General features: G+C 42.1%; 4 protein-coding genes across 6 annotated transcripts in view; 1 reads left to right on the forward strand and 3 right to left on the reverse strand.

The window, feature by feature from the left end:
* Positions 1 to 1,060: 1,060 nt before the first annotated feature.
* prdm13 (PR domain containing 13) lies at positions 1,061 to 7,864 on the reverse strand. The gene is made up of 4 exons (XM_004541644.4): positions 7,584 to 7,864; positions 6,034 to 6,165; positions 5,796 to 5,916; positions 1,061 to 3,843 (listed from the first exon to the last, which is right to left on the reverse strand). The coding sequence occupies exons 1-4, from the start codon at positions 7,749 to 7,751 to the stop codon at positions 2,354 to 2,356; spliced, it is 1,911 nt and encodes a 636-aa protein (XP_004541701.1). The 5' UTR covers positions 7,752 to 7,864; the 3' UTR covers positions 1,061 to 2,353.
* A 5,793-nt stretch (positions 7,865 to 13,657) lies between these two features.
* LOC101479285 (desmin) lies at positions 13,658 to 17,668 on the reverse strand. Of its 2 annotated transcripts, none has more exons than XM_004541643.2 (11): positions 17,336 to 17,668; positions 17,031 to 17,190; positions 16,737 to 16,886; positions 16,219 to 16,338; positions 16,022 to 16,117; positions 15,791 to 15,925; positions 15,594 to 15,704; positions 15,401 to 15,511; positions 15,131 to 15,255; positions 14,169 to 15,032; positions 13,658 to 13,990 (listed from the first exon to the last, which is right to left on the reverse strand). In XM_004541643.2, exons 1-11 carry the CDS (start codon positions 17,560 to 17,562, stop codon positions 13,897 to 13,899), a joined length of 2,193 nt encoding a protein of 730 aa, XP_004541700.2. In that variant the 5' UTR covers positions 17,563 to 17,668; the 3' UTR covers positions 13,658 to 13,896. The 2 variants fall into 2 exon arrangements, with proteins under 2 accessions (XP_004541700.2, XP_076745695.1); XM_076889580.1 differs by having other exon boundaries at positions 13,957 to 13,990; positions 14,163 to 15,032.
* Positions 17,669 to 20,721: 3,053 nt separating this feature from the next.
* On the reverse strand, positions 20,722 to 23,011 carry tstd3 (thiosulfate sulfurtransferase like domain containing 3). Its single transcript, XM_004541640.4, has 4 exons — positions 22,475 to 23,011; positions 22,223 to 22,384; positions 21,647 to 21,806; positions 20,722 to 21,251 (listed from the first exon to the last, which is right to left on the reverse strand). The coding sequence occupies exons 1-4, from the start codon at positions 22,611 to 22,613 to the stop codon at positions 21,191 to 21,193; spliced, it is 522 nt and encodes a 173-aa protein (XP_004541697.2). The 5' UTR covers positions 22,614 to 23,011; the 3' UTR covers positions 20,722 to 21,190.
* Positions 23,012 to 23,035: 24 nt separating this feature from the next.
* Positions 23,036 to 26,559, forward strand: part of usp45 (ubiquitin specific peptidase 45) — a 35,407-nt gene continuing 31,883 nt past the window's right edge. For both annotated transcript variants that reach the window (XM_004541641.3, XM_004541642.3), the window contains exons 1-4: positions 23,036 to 23,323; positions 24,706 to 24,816; positions 25,023 to 25,192; positions 26,272 to 26,372. In XM_004541641.3, the coding sequence (XP_004541698.1) occupies positions 24,714 to 24,816; positions 25,023 to 25,192; positions 26,272 to 26,372 (374 nt within the window). In that variant the 5' untranslated portion in view covers positions 23,036 to 23,323; positions 24,706 to 24,713. The remainder of the gene's footprint in view (positions 23,324 to 24,705; positions 24,817 to 25,022; positions 25,193 to 26,271; positions 26,373 to 26,559) is intronic.

Genomic DNA, 26,559 nt, shown 5'->3' on the forward strand with positions numbered 1-26,559 from the left:
TCAAAATGATGGGATGGACTCCAATCAACGGTGCTCGTTTAAAATTAGCAGGAGGAAGTTGGTAAATTAACACGTAGCTCATGACGCATTTTTAAATACCGTGATTTATAAAAGAAAGCCACAACAAATGGATTTTATGTATTACTGAATTTCTGATTGTGATTGCTCTTATACTGGACACTGTCGCTCCTTAACCGAGGGGGACTGTGTGCAGAACAAAGGGGTGTAGCAATGTCCGCCCTGCTAGCAGGAAAAAAACAAACAACAAAAAAGCTTGCCTCCGTCCAGAGCATCCACACGGGATGAAACCTTCACCCACTCTATGCAGTCGTGGGCCGGAGCAGACCTTTGGCTTTCGTTTAATTTTCGCGAAAAAAAATCCTCCAATTTATTCAATTTTGGTTTTTTTATGTTTAATTAATTTTACTCGATTTTATTTTCATTTAAATATTGTACGGTTATAAACCATTTCATTAGACGACAGCTACTTTAGAAAATGTCTTTATTGTGGCGCATATACAGAAACAAAATGCCTTCTTTAATGCAGCAAAGAGAATAAAATGCTGCTGACGCATGAATGCAACCGCTTTAACGATCTGCTAATACAATATGTAAAAGTGTGACAAATACAGGGGTCCGCTTTTTTGCTATTTTAATTGTAAATATTTCTAACATACCTTAGCTTACAAAGACGCGGGCCTACTGTCTTCCACCACGCAGGAGACGTCTTTAAACAAGTCCTTTTGGGAAGCCGGGTTTACCCAGTTGAAGTTGAGTGGCATTTTCTCTTCCGCTAGCTACTTGTTTGTTAATTTTTTTATTTATGTATATTTTAAAAAGAAATCCTGCTTTATTGTCACATATATTCTGCTTGTTTTAAGGGCAATATAGGGGCGACTCACTGCGCAGAGGAATTTACGCCCACTTTGAACGCCTCCAAAATCTGAGTAAATACAATAAAATAGATTAATAAATAAAAATGTATTTATTACCGTGTATTAGCTGAAGTTTTATGTCTGAAGTAGCAGATGATTATAAGACACACACACACACACACAGCTTGTTTAAGAAAAAAAATTAAATTAAATTTATTTAAAAAGCAACCGACTCAATGACAGGAGTAAAACATTGTCCGTCGTGGACAAGATCACTTTGAAACGAACGTATACATCACTTCTCCACTGAAATTTGAAATATCATACTTTACAACTTCTTTACATAGGCTATAACTGCACTCAATACATACTCTTTGTCTAGACGTGATTCCTTAAATAAACTGGACGCTATCGGGTGCCTCAGCGAGAGGCGCGCGCCTCGGCAAGAAAGTGCAAGTTTAAGAACAGTGCGCGAGGCGCCGGTGTGTGTGTGTGAGTGAGTGAGTGAGTGAGTGAGTGAGTGAGTGAGTGAGTGAGTGAGTGAGTGAGTGAGTGAGTGAGTGAGAGAGAGTGGGAAGGAGGAGGAGGGTGCGGGTGAGGCTATAGATACAATATTCAAATCAATAATCAGCAGCTAATTAAGCAGCCGTGTCCTGGAGATGAAATGCCCATTGCTGTTTTTTTGTTTGCTTGTTTGTTAAAGTGCAACTGACAGTCCGAGGGAGGGGAAATACAACAATGATCATGTGTCTACATCCCGTGTTAGTGAATGTAACGCTAACCCCTCCTCTGGTGGGCCTTTAGTTAAGAACCAGTTCCAAACATGAAATTAATTGGCGAGGAGGGGGATGTGGGGGATTTTACAAGAGATAGTTTCACACTGCAAACCAAATCAAGGAGATGTGTTTTAGCGTCATATTCAGTCTTGTGAGCTTTTGTTTTTCTTGTGTGACTGAGGTTTGCTTGTTTTGCGCTGCTGCCTTCACGGTTTTGCTGAAATGTGAATATTTTTATTTATTTATTTTTTGAATCGCTGGCAGATGTGTTTTCGTCGGCATCAAAAGGAATGTGGAAAAGAGCGAGGATTGAAATAAAATTCGAAAGCTTCCTCGTTTGTTTTTCACTTTTGTTGTGGTTTGGTTTGCATGGCAAAAAACGCAACGATCATCTTTTTCTTTTTTCTTTATTTGTTTTTTGTTTTTCTTAAAGGGTTTTTAGGGGTCCGAAGTAGCCGGGAAACGTGAGAAAACTGAATACTAAGCCTAGCTCCCCACTTATTACTGAGATTAACAGCTAGGCTGTGGATTGTGACGTTTATTTCGAGGCCAGAAACATGTTTTCTTCATGTTTGTAGTTCGCGAGCCTTCCAGGCATCTAAAATATAAAAATGCAAGACTTCATACAAGACTAAATGACACGTGTTGCTGTGTACAATATTTAAAGACAATGCCAGTCTTTATGTGGCCGTGAAAACCATCTCAGTCGTTGTTTTTGCTCGACTCCTGGTCGCTCTGGTCATCGGTGAAGCACACGTCCACGTCGCTGTCATTGTCGCTCTTTTGCTCGGCTTCCTCGAACAGACCGCCCGGTTTGTCCTCCAGTTTCTTGACGGTCTGTCCGGGGTGTCTGGACTTGACGTGCCTCTCCAGGTCCCGCCTCCGCACCAGCACCTTTCCGCAGAAGTCACACCTGTAGGGCGTGTTTCCCTCAGCGTGGAGTCGGATGTGTTTGTTCAGGTTGCTGGGATCTCCGAAGGGCCTGAAGCACACCTTGCACTTGAGCGGCTTGTAGCCTGTGTGAGTCCTCATGTGGATTTTCAGGCCGTATTTCCTGGAGTACAGCTTGCCGCAGTAAAGACACAGATGTCCCTTTTTAGGCTTGCCAGAAGTGGTGTTGCTCGTGCTTCCAGCGGGGATGGAATCCAGCCGTGTCCGGTTCTTCTCTGCTGCGATCTCTGACAGCTGTTGTGTGTGCATGGCGATCTCCCGGTCAATGTTCGTGATCGACCCCAGGTCGTGGCTCAGCGAGGGTGCACCAAAGTATGACATGGATTCTGGGTACTTGAGGAGGTTGCTGAAGTGGAATTTCAGCGGATAGTAGGAGGAGCTGTATAAAAGCTCCCCGTTGTAGACAGTGAAGGGCATCAGGGGGATGTTACAGTCTCCACCGTAAGTCTTGACACCGTCGAAGTGAGGGAGGGAGAGTCTTTCAAAATGGAGACCAGGGGGCATTTGTGGGTAACGGGACGGGGACAGGCCGGAGTGGAAACGACTTTCTACGTGCTTGAAAGCTGAGGTCTCCTCCATGTGAGGCAGCAGCGGGAAACCTCGGATTGCGTTTGTGCACGGCACCATCGGAGATGTGGAGTCCATAATTGCAGGTGGGCACTTGGGAGGGTGGTTCCCTCCTGCGTTTAGACCCTCGCCCACGTTGCGGATTGGTTTCATGTTCCCAATGAGTTTGCTGAATCCCATAGAGCTCAGCTTTCCGTTGGCCTCCTCTCTGGAGCTCTCCGCTCCCGGGACTTTTGAGACACCAGTTGGCTTAAAGGCTGAGCGCACACCAGGATGGAAGCCCATGCTGCTTAGCATTGAAGTGGTGGCGCCCAGGCTGAGGAGATGCCCCTGGTTTCTGCCTGAAGTGACGCTCATGTCGAGGGCCCTGTCCTGCTCCTCGGAGCTGCTTTTCTTTGACAGTCCCGTTTTGTTCAAAAACGGGGACGAGGACACCGCCCGCCGACCCGAGTCTGTGATGGAGGAGTTACTGTGAGCGCTCCTCGGTGAGGCGGAGTTGTTGGGAATGTCTCCAGATTTTGGTGACCTGCTGAAGGTCTCTGTGCCCCTGGCCTGTTCGCTGCTCACAAACCCTCGCCCGTTGCTCAGTGCGCAGTGGAAGTGAACGTGAGCCTTGAGTGTGTTCGGGTATTTGAATATCCTCCAACAGTACCAGCAGATATAACGCTCCTCACCTACAGAGACAACACATACGACAACAACAGAGACATTAATGTGGAGCGTTAGACCCCGTGCGTAAAATGGCAATAACAGCCACTGTAACTTGTAAAAAAAAACCAAAAAACAACAACAACTGTACATGTAACCACACACACACACACACACACACACACACACACACACACACACACACACACAAAGTCAAACAAACATAAGCTTGAGCTGAAAGGATTGAAAAATCAGAAAATACACGTTTCCCATTCCCAACTACATTATCGCAAAAAAAAAAAACAACCTATAACATTAAAACCTATTTAAATATCCCATTTACTCTGACAGATTTTTATCAGTCACTGCTACACATCACCTGAAATTTCAATTCAAGCCTAATGGATATGATCCGGTTTCTAAGATCTGGTGCCAAATGGTAATAGACACATGGAGCCATCATAATGACCCCCAGTCCAGCACTCTGAGGTTAGGCCTAATATAGATGTAATGATTTTGTAATCCTCATACGGGCCATTGTTTATGATCACCATCAAAAGGGCAAACGCCCAGCCCAATCTGGCGCTCAGAAAACGACGCATTGAATGCGGGACTTTTCCTCTCTGTGCTCTTTCCCGTGGAAGTGACAGCAGCTGTTGCTTGAAATCGCAAGTCCCCGGAAACAATGGCGGCGGCCCATCTGTTGACGCCTCATAATGGAGGAGAGCGTATGTCCAGGAGCGCACACGGTGTGTTGGGCCGGAGAATCAGGGCAATATACACCCCACATAAAAGTTAGCATTCATTAGCCCACAATACCTTAACGCACCCACCTAATTTACCGTGAAGCACTTGTTTTTGAATTTATTTGCTTTTGAATACATGAATATTAATGGCGCGATGACATTTGTTAACCTCCAGTCTCGCGACTGAATCACCAGCCTCTTCTTTCTCCATGGTCGCCGAGGCGCGTCAGTTTCTGCTTTTAATTGCTTTTTTATTCTGTGTTTCAAGAACCGCAACTACTTTGTGGCAGAGTAAGAGCTTTAAAAAACATCTTGAATCAAGTTTGATATCATTTAAAACTTCGCCGCTGTGCTTTTGGGAAGTATTCAAGAGGCCCTTCCAGCTCGAAATTAAATGTGCAAGATAAAATAATCGCCTGTTGATGGAATTTCCAATGAAGTATCGGTGGATAATCTTTTTTAAACCGATTAAATTCTTCTGAGCTTTTTTTTTTTTTTAACCAAGATTAAGTGTTTAATCCCCGACGCGCAAACGCCTACTTTGCACCAATTTGGCCCGCACAAATTGATTATAAATTCGAAGACGGGCTGATGAAAAATCTTAACCCATCGAGAAATTATCTTTCACAAAACTGAAATCCTCTTGTGTTCTGTATTTTAATCTTAGCAAATCGAATCATTTCATCCTAGCATTTTATTCCAAAAAATGATTTGCGTTGATGACCTGTTATCCACTGTATCGTCTTCATCCGCCCACAAGAACTAGTTTTTAATAATTAAACACCACCCAAAATACAGCTAAAAGTTCAGTTTTCTCTCCCTTCACGAATCTTTTTATTCCAGTAGGCTATATTATTCTTCACTTGATTTCTTAACCACGATATTTTATTTAACGCGCGACATGAAGAATTGCAAATGAATAAATAATCCGCCTGCAGGGAAGCAAAAAACATCCAATTGATTTCCATCTCTGAGCGATAAAGCAGTCACATTATGGGGTATTGGCAGTCATTTAACTGCACGGTGATAAAAACCCTCAACATGTCGATGTGTCAGATCTGTAAATCGGAGGCCATGGCCACAGAAGGTAGTGTTCACGTGAAAACGACACACGCGTCCTTAGAAGGGAAAAAAAAGTCACAGATTTTTTATGATATTGTTATTATTGTTGTTGGATTAAAAATCGTTCAACTGTCCACGTTAGCAGCACCACTCTCTGCAGACTCGTTTACCTTTCTCGTCGTGCGTGGGAGTGGCCGTGGTGGGGATGTCGTACCACTGGGCCAGAGCGTTGGAGTACCACACACTAAGCTCCTCTCCTGCGGGGATTTCTCTCAGCACGCGGTAGAAAATCTCAAGAAAAAACAAAAGCAGTGTTAACTTAAGAGTCCATATAGAGGGGCAAGGAATTTGCTCATGAGAAACTTCACGAGGCCGTTAACTGTGATGTCACGGGCTTAAAATATTCACCTGTCCGCCAGGCAGGTCCGACAAAGCCTCCAGGTTCTGCTCTTGGCTGTTCCTGGCGGCGCGGATTAATCCGATCCAGTCCGGGACGGGACATCCTGACTCATCTACGAACTCCCCCCTTACCAAGCGGATCTGAGCCAGGGGGAAAAAGAGAAACACGATGAAGACAAACGTGAGCAGTGAGGGCCATTTTTGACCATCAGAAAAAGGAACATTTTTAAAAGAAAGGTCGCTGCCTTCTTTAAAAAAAAATGCAGTTTTGCTATTTTAGTCTTTTTTCACATTACAAAAAACGAAATTGCCACAAACGACTGTCTTCCAAGTCGAGCTACCTGAAGGGTTCAGCGGCCACTAATAATATTCCTTAAAACGCGCTTAATGCGTCTTTTTCCGCTCTGCTGATAATTCATTAAAGAGGATGACACACGGGCCTAATTGAGTTGATATGGGAAACGAATTTGAGGAGTGTCAGAGCGTTTCTAAACTGTTCAAGGACATTAAAGATCGAAGCGTGACATTTGACACAGAGATTGCACCTGATGATCGCCGGCAGCCCGGGGCCACGCATTTAGACACATCAATCACCCCCGATGACAGCTTCAACAATAACACGGCGCAGTTCAGTTAAAGATGCTCACAGAGCCGCAAAGTCTTCACTACTGCGCGTGTAAAAAAAAAGGGGGGCAGATATATTGGTTTGCCCCCCCCCCCCCCCATACTTCCAGTCCGAAGTACTTAAAAAGTACTTCGGTCTTTGAATGGGCATCATTTAACCCCCAAGCTTCACTTAATTTAAATAATTAATTGCTGATAACGTGGGTCTAATTCATGTTTCACTGTCTCAATCTAGTTGTTTATTTATGTTTTTTTTAATTAATTTTATTTTCCTTTATTTTTGCTGATTTGTTTTAGGATGTTGTCTCAGTGGCATCTTTCTGTGGCCGGATTAGATTAAAATTAAACGGCTCATCGGAATAACAGGCCCGCCAGGCAGAGAAATGTGAGGCGGCTGAGGGGTTGAAATCCCACACAGCAGACCCGGGTCGCCCATTAGGCCGGTTAAGTAGAAGCACAGACTGACAAGTCAGCCGCTAATGGAACTCAATTATTTCCAACTTGACAGGCCAAACCAATTAAAAGCCTAACTCAAGGCCCGATGGAGTTTGACAGAGCAAGTTTAAAAAAATATACATCTAATTTCTAGTGTTGCTGGAGCTACTTATGTTTAAAAACATAAGATAATATACATAATTCTAATCACGTGTAAAATATACTATATAAATATAGTAAAATGCTTTCATGTATATTATATCAGCGAAAGAATAAAGCAGTTCCGATACAAACTTGGAATAACGAAAATGATTTTGAATAAAGGCAAGCTTACAAAAATAAATCAATCTTTATATCTTCCAAATTAATTTAAAAATAAAACCGTTATTAATAAAAAAAATATATAACAAAAAAAAAACTCGAAAATGCAAAGTAAAAACAAGAACTTTCCAGAAAGAGACAATTATTCCACGTTTCTTCTTTTAATGCTCTAAACTTACCTTTTTCTTGGGCCCTACTTCCTTGCGGTCCGACACGTACTTCCCGAGTTTGAAGATGCCCGGTACCGGTCCAATCCGGAGCCCGGCCGGGATGCTGCAGTCCGCAAACACACTGACGGTGGTGGACGCCCGGGTGGCTTGCATGGCGTGGGGTGAGATCAGAACCATGAAGACTGATGGAGACGGAAGTATGGAGAGCGCGCAGGGAAGGGGGATGAAGCGAGAGGAGATGATGAGGACAGGCCGATGTCCGCCCTCAAAGTGACGCGGTGGCGTTATGCTCTCCGGCTTTTCTAGTGATGGAGCAGAGTAAGTTTACCCCCCACCCTACCCCCAGCCACGCACCCACCCACCCACTCCTGTATCTGGGGATGCAAGTGTGTGAGGGTGTTTCAGATTGGGGGGATTGTAGCAAAGAGGTGATGCTGTGCTGTAAGGTAGGAGGGAGAGAAGGAGGAGGACGTGGTGGTGGGGGGTGGGAGCGGTCCTGAGTTTGTAGCAGCAGCGGTGACTGTGTGGAAGTGAGTGTGAGAGAGTTGGGCTCACCCAGCAGCTGTGTGGAGAGAGAAAACGGGCCGGCCTGGTCACATGGAGACTTTCCCTCACCCCGCTGTATAATGAATTGCTCCAAAACGGTCAAGAGACACAAAGGGCCAGGCGACCTTCCCATCCCCGAAATCCAATTTGTCAAGGCCAGAGAAAAGAGGGTGCAGAATCAAAGGTCCAGAGCGGCCATTAATCCTCAGCATGTGGCTTTGTCCTCCAGACAGTTCCGATATTTTAACTGACAAATCCACTGTATAATTTCTCCATAAATCCTCACCCTTTTCCATTCTTCCCTTTCAAGGCAGGTTTTTGGAAATCAGTGGCTACTTTAAATCTACTTGGCTGGCATTCTTTAGGCTTTGCATACTTCAAAGGGCTTTATTCTGCCTCCGCCTTTGTGTCCTTAGATTAACAAAAGGCGCAGGAAAGTTTAGAGGACTTGTTAACTTCTATTGACTCTCGGCGTGTGCCGGGTTGAGATCAGGCAGGTACTGAAAAGAGAGAACCACCAGCAGGAGGAGAGAGAAAGAAACAACCATCATCATCATCTTCACGACGCTCACACTTTGTTTGTTTGTGGCTCTCTTGGCTCAAGATACAACAGATTTTTTTTTTCTTTTTGGTTGCTCAGGGACACGAAGATAATAGAATTATTGCAGAATATATTTATTTATACCTTCATAAAAATACCATATATATATATATGGTATTTTATGAATGTATATATATGTAAACATGGAAAATCGTTTGTACAAAAGGCTGTTTCTTTTAACAAAGAAATATATTCTCAAAAAATATATTGTCATTGTTATTAATATTTTTATTATTATGACAAAAAGAAAAAAATATGCTCAGTCTGTCTCTCTTATTAAAAAGGCTAGAAATAGAAACGCTGGATTCAAGGTGATTCTACTGGCTGCTTCCTGTGGCTGGACTGACATAGTAATTGAACCTGCTGGTTGATTGAATGATTAATTGATTGATTAAAATAAATAAATAAATAAATAAAGTCAAATAACCATGGTAACATCGCTGCCCTATGAAAGCCATGTATCTCCAAAACTTTGCATGAGCTCACACAGGCAGGTCTGGCTATACAGTGTACTTCTTTTTTTCTTTTTCTTTTTCTTTTTTTTTTGCGATGTTAAGTCATTTGAGAATGGATGTTAATATATTTTAATTATTCTTTCCATATTCTTTCCAAAACTGTTATTTCTAACAACATTTTTCTTGGATCTGTAGCTCTTATGTGATGCCCACCAAAACCCACTTGTTTGGCGAACACAGTGTCTGTGTACTGGCAGACTTAGAATCACATTCACAATGAGGCTCCGCGCAGCAGGTTGTTTAAAGATACGGATGCTTTTTGATGCTGTCTATGAGTCTGAACTGAAAAAACAACAACTGGGTGATCAGTTCAGACCATGAACAAGTTGACCTCTGACCTGTCCACTGTGCACGTCTCCCTGTGTCTCTCTCTTACACACACACGCAATTAATGTAAAACATGTGGTACTAAAACTATCTTGGAAGGGGATTAGAGTGAGGAAAGACTGTGGGTATGCGACATTAGAACCAAAAAGATGGTGATAAATAAAGAGACCCCCCCCCCCCCCCAAAAAAAAAACAAAAACCCAAATAAATAAATAAATAAATAATTTAAAAAATAAAATGAAATAAAAGCACTTCATTAGTGCATTTCCGCTAGTTATCTCTCCACAAAATGAAAATAAACTATTTCACACAAAATGAAAATAAACTATTTCAGGTACTATTTTCCCCCTTCGCCCCCACCTCCCTGCGCTCCTCCACAGTCCTGAACTACACGCGAACAATCTCGTCAATGTTTTTGCGCCCGGCTGTGCGGGGGAGTTATTTATTAACGCCTCGCCATTTGCGACTGGTTCCCATCCACCCCTGCTTTGCTTTAAAGGCCCGCACTTCTCCACAGTGAAATTAATTATTCTCTGAGGAGGAGGTGGGGTGAATGAAAGGAGGAAAGAAAACGAAGAAAAAAGAGGGGAAGACGTTGCCTTTCTGTTAGCGGAACAAGTCGCCGGGGTGAATCCCCGCTCCGCTGTGCGCTCTGAAGCCCTGAAGAGTGGTCAAAAGGCTCGGTGTCAGAGTGACGGCAGTGTTGGAGGCAAATGGGATGGAAAATTAAATGAAATTAAATGGCTGGAGCGGCCTTATTGTGCCTCCTCCTATTCTTTTTTTTCTATTTTTTTTAAGAAAAACATTAATTACATAGTTGGATCTTTATTCAGAAACTATTGCGGATTCTGCGAGTGCTCTTTCTTTTTAATGAACTCTTCTTCTCTTTAATAAACTTAAATAACGACCTGAGAAGAATTGGTGCTCGGAAGAGGTGGGAGTCGGGTTTTTTCTTCTTTTTTATGGCCCTCTCTGCCTGCCTCTTGCCAGCCTTTTTTGGATTAAAACTGTCTAAACGGTGGGGCTCTCTCTGATTTAACTGGTTGGCCATTAATGACCCATGAATATAGAGGAACAACCTGTCTGCAAAGCAACGCGGTAAATACGGAGAGCAATGCCCCACCAGGGATCTCCATTCATGCGCCCTGACTATACTTCAGGGGTGCCAAGGGTTCACCACCACCTCTCCTGGACTGGTTTCAATGGTCTAACCATTGAAGACCCCTCTGAGTGCAGAAGAAAACACATTTTTTATGTCGACCCATAAACTTTCTTTGGGTCTATTCAGGGGAGGGAGGGGGGAGAGAGCCCAATCATTGTCCCACTTAGCAATGTGGCCTATTTCTCACAGATTCCCACGTTTTAGAAATGACTTTGTTTTCCTCTAAATCCATTTATTTCTCCGCGTGTAAGCCAGCACATCTTGTGTAGCCCACCTCTCGCATTCAGTCGGTCACACTTAAATTTTGATTCAAGAAAAAAAAGGAGAAGACGAAAGAAAGAAAACTGAAATCCTCGCGCGTATGGCTCTCTGGCCCCTCCGAATCCCACCCAGCAAAACAATCATTATTATTCCTTTCAGATTCGTGCCTGCTCTCAGAGCAGACCGTCCATCTTCTCCGTGCTTTTCTTTGCTTTTGCAGAAACACCCTCCCCTGCTCATCTATGAGGTGTTTCACACTCTGAGAAACCTGGAGAAAGATGCAAGCTGCACCGTGGGCAGACCAGCTGCCTTGATGCGGGTGGGACATTTGAGACGCGTTTGAATAGTAATTGTGCTTGTATGGGACTCCCACCAGATGACATGATTGGGATTTTAACCCAGACTAATATTCAAAATCGCATTAGAGAGGAGCCGAATAAATGGCATCCGATTCAGCGCTGTTCATGCGTGATTGCATTCAAAAAAATCCCTACTCAAAAGTGGGCTGCAGCGTTTTGGTATTCAAAGTCTCAACAAAGTTTTTTTTTTTTTTTTTTTGGAAGGCCACTTTTCCCTGACTTCAACTCACTTTGTCTCGCGTGAGAAGACGCGGATAAAGGCGCGTGAAGTTCCGTGAATTGATATGTTTCGGTGTACCTTATAAATTCATACCTTTTCTCACTCGACCGCCTCAGAAAGAAAGTGTCACTCAGGCCGATTTTCTCTGCTGTCCGGCGCATTTAGCAGCAGATCTATTTGAGGAGTTCATTCCTAGGCAAATGTATGCAGGCAGGGTCGCCCGTGAATAGAGCAGCGTGTCAGCCGACCCTAATTGGGATTTAGCTACCCAAAGCATATGCGCCGAAGTGACAGAGAATCACCGGCTTCAAAGAAAGTCGCAACTTTTGCCCTTCTCGGTGAATCTGAGGAGCTCTTTCCCTCGCCCCGAGCAAAAGCGCATTTTTTCTCCCAGGATGAAGGTTAGTGACCCACTTCGGCGGGTTTGTCTCTGCAAGCTGGCAATGTGAGACAAACAAATATAAAGGCAAAGAGCACGCTTAAAGACATGATACCTTGACTCGCCTGCATGGCTGAATATGGTTAGACATTTTTTAGCGAACTTCACGGTTATTATCTCAACAAGGAGGTCAATATTTTCTAACATTTTTCTGCGACAAGTTAAACGTTAAAAGAATTTAAAAAAAAACAACCCAACATTTAATTCAGTCTCGTATTTTTTTACATCCTAAAAGGAAATTGCAACTAATAATAAACATAAGCGATAAAAATATCAATGATCAGGTACACTGTCTTTGAGGGTTTTTTAAAAAATATATATTTTAAAGGAGCGCATTTTGCCTCTTTGTTTTATATGCTGTGGAATTCAGAATACTTATTTATTTATTTATTTATTTATCATATTTAAATAAAAATGTACTCACTTTTTCCCCCAATGAGTTTTCTCAGTGTGAAGACGGAAGCACCATGGAGAGCTCCACACATTTAAAAAAAACACGTGAGGCTATCGATAATAAATGCTTTCCTGTTTCATTCTCACATGAGCGTCATATTTTCGACGGACAGCTTCGGGTTCAAACTAATTTCTCCTCCGTGTTTGAGTGGACTGAGCTCGTGAAAATGACGTGAGTTTAAAATGAAGTCAGTGCATATTATTCAGATAAATAATTTGTGCAGCAAGAAATACGGGGTTACACACTAAAATACTTGACTAAGTCTAATTTACTAATTTTCTTCTCTGTTCTTTTCCCCCCTTTTCTTTGTTTTGCTTTGACTGTTTTTGCTATTTTAAAATGTATTTATTGATCTTTTAATTAACTCACTCATATTTATCCCACGTGTATCACTGTTTCTGGTTTTCCTTTTTAAGTTATTTACTCAGAAAAAATAATAATAATTGTCTATTGACATATATCCACTCTAAAGCTGCCAATGAAACATCAAAAAATCTTCAATCAAACAACTAAAAGTTCCATTGAAGCCTTATTACGTTGAACTGAGGAAGCCTTTCTGGGTTTCCATCCACCGAGAATTATTTGTTTTATTTATTTACTTGCTATCTTTCCTGAGATGTGCCAAATTATAATAATAATGGTACAGTAATGTTACTGCTGCCATGACAGCACAGGACCACCGGTTCTACTCCAGTCTTTGTTGCGCTTTCTGTCTCTGATTGGTGTGTTGCATGTCTTCACTCTCTGCCCCTGAGCAGGACACTGAGCGTGTTTGGCATCTGCTGGCCACATCCAATCTCTCCCGATCAGCCGCAGTGGGAAAAGGTGTGGAAATGGATGGAATGAGGACAGGAAACGGCTGTGTGCAGTCACTCTGCTGCAGGACCGCATTTGAGTGACGGATTCCTCAGCCCTGCAGAAAGTGTCAGGGCAACCATCTCGACCCTCAGGTGACTCTGTCCCTTTCCCCCTCTCTTTCTCTGTTTTGCTGTTCCCTCATGACTTCCTTTTCCCTTTTTCACTCTGCATCATTTCAAGCCAAAGCCAGGATTCTAAGGAGCATTTCTTTGTGCTAAGCAAAACATGAGGTTTAACCAGCATTGAATTATTGCTGAATGACGTTCTCTATCCTCATATAAACTCTTCAAAAGGACACAAAATAAAAGAGCAACAAGGTAATTCAATGCTGATAGCTTTATTTGTGGCATGTAGAAAAAAAAAGGGGGGGGGGGGGTCACAAAAGTTTAGAGAATATGTTGAGTTGTCTAGTGAGGCATAGTTAAAGCCCCTGATTTGAAGCAAAAGGGTCAGTCATGGTCTTCTTGTCTGGGGCAAAAGGGCAAAGGTCAGTGTCCAAACATGGGGCTTGGTCAGTGCAAAGCTCAGAGGGGCGTGGAGGTTTAAGGGTGAGAGGAGGTCACTTGGGAATTCGTGTTGCTCACTCGTTGTCCGACTCATCGGCCGCTCCGGTGATGGTGTAGGTCTGTTCTTGGTGGTCCATTTCCAGCACATCATCCTCATTTTTGACTGTTCTGTAGAGAGACAGAGAGACAAAGTGACTGAAACAAGCATGTTAAACCACACCCGACTCTGTCACAGACCAGGTTAAGTCATTGTTTCTTAATGAAGGGTAGTGTTTGGTTGTACTTTCTGGGTGTGAGTGCTTGTCCTGTTTGAAAGAACTGCAAAAACACCTGATGGTACCTTTACCTAATGAGCACCGTCCTCCTCTCCGTCAGCTCCACAGCCTGCTCTGCATAGGCCTCGATGTTCTTATCATGTCCATCTGAGCCATATGTAGTCCCGGTGCCACTAATGCCACCTTTTCCTCCACCTGTCTTCCCCATGCCACTAGCAGCTGACAGAGCAGCATCGTCACTACCCACACCCCCACTTCCTCCACTGCCTCCAACTCCACCACCCATTCCACGGGCTACACTACCCTCTTCACTTATTCCTCCAGCAAGTCCACCACTCTTTCCTACAACTACACCACCATTTCCTCCACCAAACCCAGTGCCAGTTCCACCCATCCCACCTGAACCTCCAGTTTTACCACCTCCACCCATTCCAGTCCCACCTATGCTGCTGTCACTCTTGCCTCCAGTACCGAATCCCAGGTTTCCCACACCTCCAGCACCAGAACCACTTGTTCCTCCAGTGCCCATTGCTCTGCTGCCATTGCCTTTGCCCACAACCCCACCATTAGCTTCAGTACCTACACCTACACCCCCAGCTCCTAATCCATGACTACCAGTAAAGTCTGCCCCAGCTGATGTACCAGCAGGACCTTTTTTACCACTGGCTCCCTCAGCACCCATTCTTCCACCTAAACCTGCAATTCCTGGACCTGTTCCCATGCCTCCTGTATCTATGCCCCCACCCATTCCTACTCTGCCCCCAATGTCTCCCCCACCACCACGTCCTATCAGTCCACCACCCATTCCACCTGCACCTCCCATGCCTCCTCCACTGATGCTCATCCCGGCACCAATGGCGCTCATGCTACAGCTAGTGAGAGATAAGGTTTGCATCATGCCAGAAAGCCGCAGGTCCTCGCCCTCGATCAATTTTCTGCAGAGGAAAAAAAAGACAAAAAATTACCAAATTTATTAATATTCACTCAAAGACACAACCCAAAAATCATTTTCAGGTGGCTATTTTTCACTTACCTGTAAGTTGTGATCTCAATCTCCAGAGCCATCTTGATATTCAGAAGCTCCTGGTACTCACGCAGGTGCAGCGCAATTTTCTCCTTGGTGGATTTCAGCTCGAGCTGCAGGGCCTCAATCCGAGCCTATCAGGAAATCGGGGTTATAAAATGAATGTGTTGTTGTAGTGGCTTTGTGTTTGCATGTATGAATGTGAGAGCATGTGTGTATTTATGACTGACTCTGGTGGGATCAGGTGTGCACCCTGGGACAACATGAGCCGACATTTACCTGCAGGTCTTCCAGTTCTTTTCTGTACTTCTCTTGTGTCTCACGGATCTGAGCTTCAAGAGCCTCGTTTCTGGTCCGCATGGCATCCAAATCTCGTTCTTTACTTTGGATCTAGGGACAGTTTCAGCCCAATTATAGACACTCAATATTAATAAACGGTTCTTACATATTAATTTTCACTTGTAATACTCACATCTTTTTTGGCACTGGCTATTTCTTCTCTAACGCTTCGAACTTTATCAACATGCCTCGACGTCTTCTGGGTTAGATCTTCAAATTTGCTTTTATACCACGAATCCATTTCCTAACAGTGGAGAATGATAACGTTACAGAAGACTCAACTGTGTACTTTTCATCATCTGGAAGCGGTTTTGTGTGATATTTTTGTACCTGGAGATTTTTGGCTGCGATATCGTCATACTGGGTTTGAATTTGTTTCAAAGCAGCAGCCAAGTCGGGCAGAGTGAACGCACTCTGGGCTGAGACGTGAGCGGCGTAGATCTGTTTCATGAGTTCATCAATTTCCTAAACCAAAAAAAAAAAAAAGAGAGGCCTTTAGGAATCATTAAAAATAAAAGGCAAACTTGGAATAGCTAATTCCTACGTAAAGATGTCACCCACCTGCTGATGGATTCGTTTAAGGAATTCAATTTCAACCTCTAACTGCTCCAGCTTCTTCTCCAAGGCAATGCGGGAGGAGGTGGCTTTGTCCACATCCTGAAAAATAAACAGAAGTGTTATCATGTATGTCTGCCCCTGAGAAATAATGTGTAGGCGACATTCACACCCAGGACAGTGGCTAATTTAATGTCACTCACTGGACGGAAGGCCTCAATGTCTAACTCGGCTTTCTTCCTCAGCTCCACCGCCTCCTCATATTTGACTTTGATTGCCTTTAGTTGAGCAGCTGCAGACTCTTTGGACGCCAAGGAAATGTCCTGAAAACCAAGAACGCATAAGTAAGACGCCTGTCTGCTAGATTTGAAGGTGAACACAAGGGTGTGCGCAAAATCTAGCTGAGCCTTTTGCATTTTATATTTCAGCTTCATTCTTGTGTGTGTGCCTCCCAGCACATTATCAAGTCATCTCATCTGTGCATAAAACACATCTGACAACAGCTGTAGTCTGACACCCAAATACGGTCAGGATCCCCCTCAAATTGCCTGCCAGAAATGAGCTTGTTACCAGGTAAAGAACTTTGAAAACACCAAGTTGACGTCTTGTATCGTTGTTTGGGTGGATCTTCTACAGATCGGTGAGGTGTAAACTTAATGCCCTCTTGAGTGTCTAAGCAAAGGAAGAGCAGAGGCAGGATCCGGGAGATTTCTCGTCTCACCCTCTGAACTCTCATTTGTTCAGCAATCTTCTTCAGCTCTTTCAGCTGTTCCTCATAGAGCAGGCGCAGACCCACAGGCTTCTCAAACCGGTTCTGATAGGCCTCAATCTCAGTTTCCAGTAGCTTGTTCTGCTGCTCGAGCGATCGCACCTGTAAGGACACGAAAACTCAGTCTAAACCACACTCCACAAGATGAGAATTACTCCTGTGCAACATGTTTGAGTTCAGTGTGATATCTGCTTTTCGCTGCGCCTATCAAAATAAGTAAAATCGAGTTGAAAAAGGTTGTTTCACCTTGTCGATGTATACGGCCAGTCTGTCGTTGAGAACGATCATCTCCTGTCTTTCGCTTGTCCGGGTGCTGAGGAATTCCTGGTTTTCAGCTGAAGCCACATCCAGGTCTATGGCAGGCTCTCCGCTCGGCCCAACGCACACCATGGCACCTGCACTCACACTGAAATGACTGATACAAGTTAACCTACAGCCACAGGCACCAAAATATGTTCCTTTAAGTGATTAAAATTATTCCTAAAGACAGCCTGTAGAAGAAGAATTTATTTTCGCGGCCTCGCCTGTAAAACAAAAATCCAATGGCTTACCCTGCTCCTACCATGCGAGACCTGCGTGCTGCAGACATGGTCCTTCGTCCCACTGAGTCCACACGCATGCTGCTGGCCCCGGCTCTAGAGGAGAAGCAGCCGGTGGAGGCACGACGGGCCTCTCTCCTGGTGGGGGATGGGCTCGACACCCTGATCTGGTAGGACGAGCTGCTGCTGTCCTCAAAGTGACGGCGGTAGGACGAGATCCTCTCTGGGCTGAAGCTCATGGCAGCGGTTTCTATGTGGCTTTGGTTCTGTGAAGGGAAACAGTCAGTGGTTTGCTGCACTTTACTGCTCCTGAACCTTCCTTTGTTGCACTCTCTGGTTGTCAGCACAGTCTGAGGTTTTATACTCCCCATTGACAGTCATGCTCCTGCTCTGTTCAAAACAGCCCAGGTCATGAGCCGACGCATGCGGAATCTTGAACCTCCGTACTAAAGCAGGCTTGACCTGCCTCTCAGATATGTATCAGCAGCTTGTGAGAAGCAGAAATGGGCTGGGATCATGGCTGTGGGCACAAGTCTCTCAGACTCCTTATTTTATCCAAATCATAATGGGTTTTTGCCTGGGTTACAACACATCCACCACCTTAATGTCCGGCATCAGAGGACAAGCAGGGAGACAGGCAGGCAGGCAATGAGGCAGGGTCCAGTAAGTCATTGCAGCCAGTAGGTGCATCTCTGATGTGATGTGCTCTGATGGGACGAGGGATTTTAATTGAATGCTGAGCAGAAGCTAGAGGGTGACCTGATGAGGCTGTGGCTGCAGAGGAACAAAAGAGCGCTGGCAAGATTTTGACGTAAATTAGTACTTATTAGTCTGCTCTGTTTTCAACATATTAAAACTGGAGTATGCAGAAAAAAGAAAATGGAATTAACTGCTTCAGCGGGAAGATGAGGAAGCGGAAGAAAAGGAGGGGGGAGATTACAGTCTGGAGTTTACGGATGACATGACACAGTGATAAAAGGGCATAAATGCCAGTCAGCCCTGTTCATGGTTTACATTGACACCTACAGAATCACATGGGCAGGGGTTGGACGATATTACAATGAGCTCAATTATAAAAAAGAAGGTACCACAGCAACATGGTAAACCACAAAAAAACTCAAAATATGCATAAAGCCGATGTTGGTTTAGTTGGTTTAGAACATTAAAATCCAACTTATGAGATGATTTATTCACAGTTCCATGTGAAAACTTGCCGTGATGGATTATGTGAGCATCTATTCTCTCCTACTGACCTCACATCTTGCAGCCGCATGGGACTTTTGGGAAGAGCCGGAATATTTCAGTCATGTGAATAGTCATCTCTCTACTAAGCTGCTTGTTTCACGTTCCACCAACCGTTGTTCACTATGATGATGCTTTCTGTTACAGTATTTATAAAACCTCACTTCATTTACTAAGACCACAAACTCTTATACATCATTGTGTGGTATTATAACTTTTTTTGCCTGATACTCATTTAAATATTTAATTATTACTTATTAAAATGGATGATAATATTGAACTAAAAATGCTTTGTTATTATCATTATTATTATTGGTGTTAAATGACAAATACCAGATAATTATATTATATTTAGAGGGTGGTGGCATTTGCTATGAAAGACGCCCTTGTGGCAGCAGAGAACGTTCAGCAAACTGATTGAATAAATGTATTATTTAATAATAAATTTAGTTAATAAATAAAGTTAAGACTACTTTAAGATACTCCTTTACTAGATGGAGTATCTCAAGGTAGTGGTTTTCTGTATGACATTATCAGTCCGTCAAATGTCAAACAGATGGCCTTATATTTGACTCTACAGTACTTTGGTATACAGAGTTCATTGTCAACTGAGTGACTGTAAGGTACCCAGGTCCTGTAGCTGCAAAACAAGCCCAGATCATCACCCATCCACCACCATGCTGGCAGCATGTTTGAGGTGTTTGTGTTGATATATTGTGTTTAGTTTTTACAAAATGTAGCACGGAGCATTATAGCCAAACATCTCCATGTTGGTGTTATCTGTTCAATGGACATTGTTCCAGAAATCTTGTGGTTTCTTCAGATGTAACTTCGTAAACATAATCTTCCATGTTCTTTCTCCTGGCAACCACTGCAAGCAAGACTGGTCTGTGTTTTTCTAACTGTCATGAACTTTAACATGCTAACTGAGCCTGTAGAGTCTGAGATGTTACCCTTGGGTTTTTTGCAGTTTTTGAGCGCAGTCTGACCTTGGGGTGGGGATTTGCTAGGATGTCCACTCCTGGAAAGCTTGTGGTATTGAATGCTCCAGACCAGCAAACTGCCAAAACGTCTCTTTTGATGGAGATGTTCACACATGCTGATGATCATTTGATCAAGTGCAATTACCAGTAACCATATGGATGCACATAGTTTTTCACAGAGCTATTAAGTCCTGTGAAAACTTAATTTTTTACAACGTTGTGTAAAGATTATTCTGTCTTGAATACCATGCAAAGCTTTGCTGTCAATTAATAGAATTTTTCACAAATTCTTGACAAATTTACCAATGGAACTGCTCATACAATATATATGCATCAATATATGGTATTAAATATGTTTAAGTGTTCATAAAACTATTTTTTCATATATATTTCTTAAATATTTTCTTATTTATTTAAAAACTGTATCAGAGAGGTGAAAACTCTAAAACAATCAAAATTAAATATTTATATAGATGTAAATCTTAAGTAAATATATTATTGCATCACAAAATTTTCTGATTCTCAAAAACTGTTTATTTTTATTTACAAGTCATTACTGTCAACACCAAGCTCAAATATAAAAGAAACAAAAATCCCTGTAAAGTGCTGAGGTGATACAACAATGTCAGGTATGTTTTAAAGCTATCAATTATGTCCCCAAAGAAAACCAATAAACACTTCTAGATAATTTACTAACGCATCTGAAAAGTCACCTAGAGGCCAGTTTCCTGTCACTCACAATGATTAAGCTGAATTTTAGGATAAACTAAAGTAACTTAAAACAATATTGTCCAAATTAAACAAGACAGTGAGATTAAAATTTGCTGATTCTGCAGGGACTTTCAGCTCAAGCTGTAAAAGAAGGAATAGGGAACAAGGTCCATGGCGGTGGTCAGCAAACTGTAGTGGAAACATTCTTCCCTGCTGAAAACAAACCCATTTATTATCACGGATGATGAAGGAACCTGTGGAGAGTTGGTGACAAATTCATACAGGATATTAGACAAGGACTTTCAATACAGTAAATCGTAGTACTTCCCCAGCAGCTGTCACCCCGGCAAGCCTCTCTATGCCTATTTATATCTGGAATTACTTAAACGAATGTCCTCTTAGGTCATCTACTAATCCTGCCCAATATATAAATAATAAAAATAATAATAAACACACACAGACTCAAGTTAAATATTAGTTTATTTAGCTTTGATAACTTTATTAAATAGTACATTTATTAATAAATGCATTAAGTATTGGCAAAGTCTGCACTGCCTGTTGAGCAATTTAATATTTACAATATGTCAACAGGAAATAATAAAATAGTTCACATTATGGAGTGGAAGACTTTATTTGCATAATTAATCTTTAGCACTTCAGAAGATTCTTTGAGCTTATTTCAAAAAGCTGTAAAGGGTTTAGAAGGAGGTTAAGCCTGAGAGAAATTAAAGAGGGGTTTCAAGAAATATTGTATGGCAGATGTGGATTTAAGCAAACTGGTTTCACCTCTTTGAGATTTTAACATTGAAATGAGGAGCCATGAAATTTTTTTAAGCCCTTTACAAGGCTGCGCCATCACTTCACATTCTAAACTCGAATAATTGCAAAAATAGCTTCAAATAAATATATAAATATCTTTCCAGTTCCATGATCACTGATTATGCTGCTCATGCTTCACCCAGTCTTGCCATCCTCCAGAGTAATACTGAACACTGAAACAAGACACAAAAGAAAGAAAAAAGTGAACATTTGCTTTGACGAAATCACACTTTTCATAATTTAAGACTTTTAAACAAAATCATGCATTTGTATGTGACTTTACCATCACCAGACAATCACAGTGTTTTAATACTTGACACATAGACATAGAAAATGTGATGTGGGACATGTGGTATCCTTCCGAGGAGGAACAGCATTGTGTAACTACAAGGCAATAACCTCAACTATAGTAAATGCTGTCTCATGGTGGTAACTATAAAAGTCTAAGTTTAACCACAATACTGATAACTTTTCTCGTGACTGAAAATGGCCAAGTCTAGTAAGAAACATAATGACGAGGTGGAAACCAGTGACGGTGACAGACATAAGCCAAGGACACATATCTCACTCTTTGTATCCCAGTGTGATGGCCGTGTTCAGCGCAGTCTTGCTCCTGATTCCCGCCAAACAAGTAAACACAACGTTATCTGTCTGGTGAGGTATTTCACCACCATACTTTTCTTTGAAGTCTTCTGGACCCAGCTGGAGTGCAGTGTTCACTTGCGCCACTGTAAAGTCAAAAACACAAAGGTTAAGGAAGTATGATGGGTTTGGTGCTCTGGAGAACAGTTGGTTGGAAGCATTGTAGTAATATTTTAGAATAATGCCCTCCTTCGTACCATATAATATGAAGTGGCTCATATTGCTTGCGTTTTACTCCATTTAGAATTGTATGTCAAATTGAGCACATTTCAAACCTAATTAAACTTGCCATTATGAAGCCACGGGGACAAAGCACACCTTCAAATGTTTGTTTTATGAACAATATAAAAACTGTGTATGAGTTTGCTTCATTTTGGACATTTACGATTTGTTATTTACCCCCAACCCACACAAACTGCAGTATACTACACTAGTATACAAGTCTACAGCCCTGGCAGCCCAGCCGGACAACAATGTTGCAGGTAGAGAGAGCAGTACTCACGGGGGACGTTAATGGAGCCGGGGATGAAGCCGTATTCTCGGAGCTCCCAGGGCTCTCGCACATCTATAACTACCGCTTTCCGCCCAACCAGGAGCTCCTTCAGCTGCTCATAACTCACGACTGTGCTCGCTGGCGTTGAACTGAATGTGCGGAACAGCAACTCTGCGTTTAAAAACAAGACAGACAATATACTTAATGCAGTATATGAGCTCCTTCAAAACATGACAGTGAGTCACTCATGTTAAACCTCACTTTTGTAACCGGGGCGAGTGCTGACACTGCTGGACACAGAGCCTTGTCCTCTCGGGACGCAAGCTTCAAACTGGACGGTATTATTCCATAAAAGCCGCGGGACAACACCGGCAAGTCTCCAACAACTTCTCAAGGCCATGTGTGATTATCAAAGCCAGATACTGCACTCTAAATTATCACTGCTCTTCAACACAAACCCTCACTTAAGCGTATCTGCGTGGGACAACTAAAAAAAGTCACAATGCCGACAATTATCTGCGCTTGCGCAGACGTACGGATATCCTAATGGGCCAAAATTCTTTCCCCACAAATGCCTTAGTGATAGTTTCAAACAAGTAATAACTAACTATTTATCAACACAAATTAGCATCATGTCCCCTAATTAGATCAAACAAGTGCATCAAGTAAAAACAAAAAACATTATTTATGTTGCATTCGCCGCCATGGGAAACTGGGAAACGCATAAAGATGGGAAACAAGCTTTTATTTACCTCTAGTAAAAAAGAGATTTTCCCACTCAACTTGAATGCAGCATTGGGCCAACCTGAGCTGCCGTAGTGCGTCACACATAACCAGTGCTGCCTGTAAATGCTAACGAAAGCTTGACACATGTTTTAAAAGTCAAGGGTGGAAACAAAAAGATATTGAGATAACTGTTGACGGTATTGCGCGTTTTTTCTTTGAATAGCCATAATGTCTGCGTGTAATTTTGGATAAAACACACCAGTTCAGTTTTTATCCTACCAAGCTAATGTAGCTGGCCTTTTTTTGCAACCCAGGAAGAGCTGACATCTCAGTGTTGGCTTCATATTAGCTGACAAAGTCAACATAGGAGCCTAACTTTAAGAGGTGAGTTAATACATATTCCATTTTCGCTAAATCTAGTATGAAAAAGATAAACTAATTTAAAATTTCCGTAATAAATGGGTTAGGCGCCTCTTATTCTCACCCAAACCGGGCTGCCGGGGTTGTTAAGGCCTCTTAATCATGGTGTTGTCCATTAATAGAGTTATCTGTCGTAAAAACTCTGATTTTCTCCTACTGCCTTTATTTAGCAGTGGCATATCATGTAGCCGTAGGTATTGTGACCGTTCGCTTCCAGATTTCTTGCAGTTTAGAAAACGTTTAGGTCAGTAGCATGTTAGGCGAAGGGTGTAAAAATTATTTCAAAAGGAGTCCACCAGGAAAATCAGCTTAAACCTACAAGCAGTGGAAATTTTTTGATTGGTTAAATCAGTCACCTGATTTAATCGCCCCGAACACACCAGCTTGAGAGTAGCGTCAAACACACCAACTTATAACAGCCAAACCACATATTGCATTTACCGTTTAATTATTTAAATAATCTTCAGCAGAGGCTATTCTGGTATGGCAAAAAAAAAAAAAAAAGAATTTTTGTTGTTGTTGTTTTTAGTGCTGTTGTCTTGAAAGTGGATTTCGTTGAGTCGGAGCCCAGCAAGGAGGAGTTGGCTTGGGCTTTTGAATGAAGGAGAGAAAAAACAACTGCTTTAATGAAAAGTAGTTTACTGAATATATATAAAATATGAGAAAGCAAGAGTGTAATTGTGCAAACATAATTAGTTATTCTATCCTAATATTTTTTTTTTCACTATTGTTGGAAGCAAAGTAGTGCTTGACGATTCAATGTTTATTTGTTTATTTATAAGGAACCCCATTAGCTTCCACAACAGTGGTTGCTAGTCTTCCTGGGGCCCAAGCCATCAAATATCTCCAAATAAAATGTTACAACAATTAGATCTACAGTAAAGTTTTACAATACTGAAATGTAAACATGTGAATATTAAAAATTATATAAAAGCAGAAAACCAAAACAAAACACTCAAACAAAATACACAATTTCCATTACAAGTGATATTACCCTCTACAATTTTTACAAATACATTAAAAACTGCCTAAATAGGCTTTTAGGTGATATGTATGCATAGCTATTTGAATGTAAACACATGCTGTCATAAAGTTTTGATTTGGCACATTTCTGTAGGACTGTGCTGTAGTACAATGACAACACAATAAATGTGTGTGAGTGTGTGCATTTAACAATTCCTGATATAAACTGTAGGGGTTTTTTTTTTTTTTGCTATTTTGAAAGTACCTCATTCTGTTGTGAAGAAAATAATAATAGCAGTTGTGTAGTACCTGGATAAACAAAATTATGTGTGGGTGTCCTAAATGTGTAAAACTAAACCAGTGTTGTCCCTTCTTGCTTTCAGAGCACCAGATGCGGCTGAAGGACCCCTTCTCCTTGAAAGCCGCCGACATGACTAAGCGGACTAATAAACCAAGAAAACCTCGAGATGAGGAATCATCAGATGAAGTCAGCGGTAAGTCACCGTAACAGTACATGCCACCGGACTGTTACGGTTAAGACTATGAATTTTTACTTGGTAGAGTCCTATAGACTATTCTTGAGTATTTTTTGTCAATGTTGAAAAGTCTGTGAGGTTTCATTCATTATTCTTATGGGATCAGTGCAATTCACCTTCAATTAAAAGGATCCTTGCTTACAAGACACCTTGTCTGTTAACAGGACTGACTTGCCAGCATGTGAGTAGAGCAGTGGACCTGAACTCAGTAAAGAAATCAGTCCTCTCGAGTGTGTGGTCGGTATGCTCAGAGTGCCTAAAGGAAAGGACAATGATTGATGGCGAGCCAGCAGCCTCTCAGGACATTCTGGTGTGTCTAAAGTGTGGTTTTCAGGTAAGTTTTTTTTTTTTGTTTTTTTTTTAAATGATAAATAAAGCAAAATGTGATGCAGCAGAGTTTAAACTAAATTGAAATAAACAACAGAGTAAGAACGTCATTATCATATTCAAGAGTCTTTAATTCTTATTTGTGTATGAACTTGACTGCTTCTTTACTTTCATGTGTACACTCACTGGACACTTTATTAAATGTGCCTTAATAGTGCCGGGTTGGACTGCATTTTGCCTCTAGAACTGCCATAATTCTCCACAGTATAGGTTCAACAAGGTGCTGGAAACATTACTTGGAAACTTTAGTCGTTGTTGATTTGATAGTATCATACAGTTGCTGCTTGCATGTCCAAAATGCTAATTTTACATTCTGCCCTGCTCTGTTGCATCGAGATCTGGTAACTGTGGAGGCCATTTGAATACAATGAACTCATTGTCATGCTCAACAAACCAATTTTTTAAAAATTATTTATTTACTTTTATGTTGTTGTTCAATTTTGGTGAGCCCGTGTAAATTGTGGCTTCATTTTTCTGCAGACACAGTCTTCTGCTGCTGTAACGCAGCTGCTTCTAGGTTTGATGTGTTCTATGTTCAGAGATGCTCTTCTGCATTCCTCTGTTGTAACAAGTGGTTATTTGAGTTACTGTTGCCTTGGCTTTGTGGGGGAAATCATAGATCAGCAGTTTCTAAAATATTCAGCCCTTCTACCACCAACAGCCAAGCTATGCCCAAAGTCACTTATATCATCATTCTGATGCTCAGTTATTGCCCCTCCCCTTGAGGTTGAAGGCATTTTTGAGACTTAAAATGTGGTTTTAGTTTCAGGGTTACAATTAGGTCATGGTTAGGTTTGGGCTTGGGGTTAGGCATTCAGGTTTGTTTGTTAGGGTACGTGGCTAGTGAAGAAAATGTCCATAATGAAGTGGTTAGGCCTGTTGGAACTTTCAAGAAAAGAGGAAGTCTAAACATGACCCTGAATAAAGATTTTCACCCTACTGTGCTCTTGAAGATTTGTTGCACCTTAAATGTTGTGAGCCCAGAGTGTATTTTATGGTTGCCAACAAAGATTTCTGTTTTTACAGGGCTGTAACCAGTCAGGGATCCAGCATGTTGTGAAGCATCAACAGGCTTTCCACCCAGAGTCACACTGCATCACCATCAGTTTGAGCACATGGAAGGCCTGGTGAGAAACCCAGGAAGTTAATTGTGAACTGTCATGAAAAGAAGCAAAGGCTGCACACAATGGTGCCCTGTTTGTCACCTTGCGATGGCATGTGTCAGAATGCTGCCAGCATGTGAGCTCAAATAGAAAACAACAGGCACCTGCAGTCTTTTTGATCCTGGCTACCACAATTCTAAGACCAGTTTGT

Source organism: Maylandia zebra, linkage group LG11 (genome assembly GCF_041146795.1).
Source record: "Maylandia zebra isolate NMK-2024a linkage group LG11, Mzebra_GT3a, whole genome shotgun sequence".
Lineage (NCBI taxonomy): Eukaryota > Metazoa > Chordata > Actinopteri > Cichliformes > Cichlidae > Maylandia > Maylandia zebra.

Coding starts and splice junctions, on each gene's coding strand:
- tstd3 (XM_004541640.4), bottom strand. CDS start 22,613: ATGGCCTTGAGAAGTTGTTGGAGACTTGCCGGTGTTGTCCCGCGGCTT. Junction 22,385..22,474: donor CACTCGCCCCGGTTACAAAA/GTGAGGTTTAAC, acceptor TTTTAAACGCAG/AGTTGCTGTTCCGCACATTC. Junction 21,807..22,222: donor CGGCTCCATTAACGTCCCCC/GTGAGTACTGCT, acceptor TTGACTTTACAG/TGGCGCAAGTGAACACTGCA.
- prdm13 (XM_004541644.4), bottom strand. CDS start 7,751: ATGGTTCTGATCTCACCCCACGCCATGCAAGCCACCCGGGCGTCCACC. Junction 6,166..7,583: donor AAGTAGGGCCCAAGAAAAAG/GTAAGTTTAGAG, acceptor CCCCTGGCTCAG/ATCCGCTTGGTAAGGGGGGA. Junction 3,844..5,795: donor TCCCACGCACGACGAGAAAG/GTAAACGAGTCT, acceptor TTGTCTCTGTAG/GTGAGGAGCGTTATATCTGC.
- LOC101479285 (XM_004541643.2), bottom strand. CDS start 17,562: ATGAGCTTCAGCCCAGAGAGGATCTCGTCCTACCGCCGTCACTTTGAG. Junction 17,191..17,335: donor TCTCGCATGGTAGGAGCAGG/GTAAGCCATTGG, acceptor CAGTCATTTCAG/TGTGAGTGCAGGTGCCATGG. Junction 13,991..14,168: donor AGGAGGACGGTGCTCATTAG/GTAAAGGTACCA, acceptor GTCTCTCTACAG/AACAGTCAAAAATGAGGATG.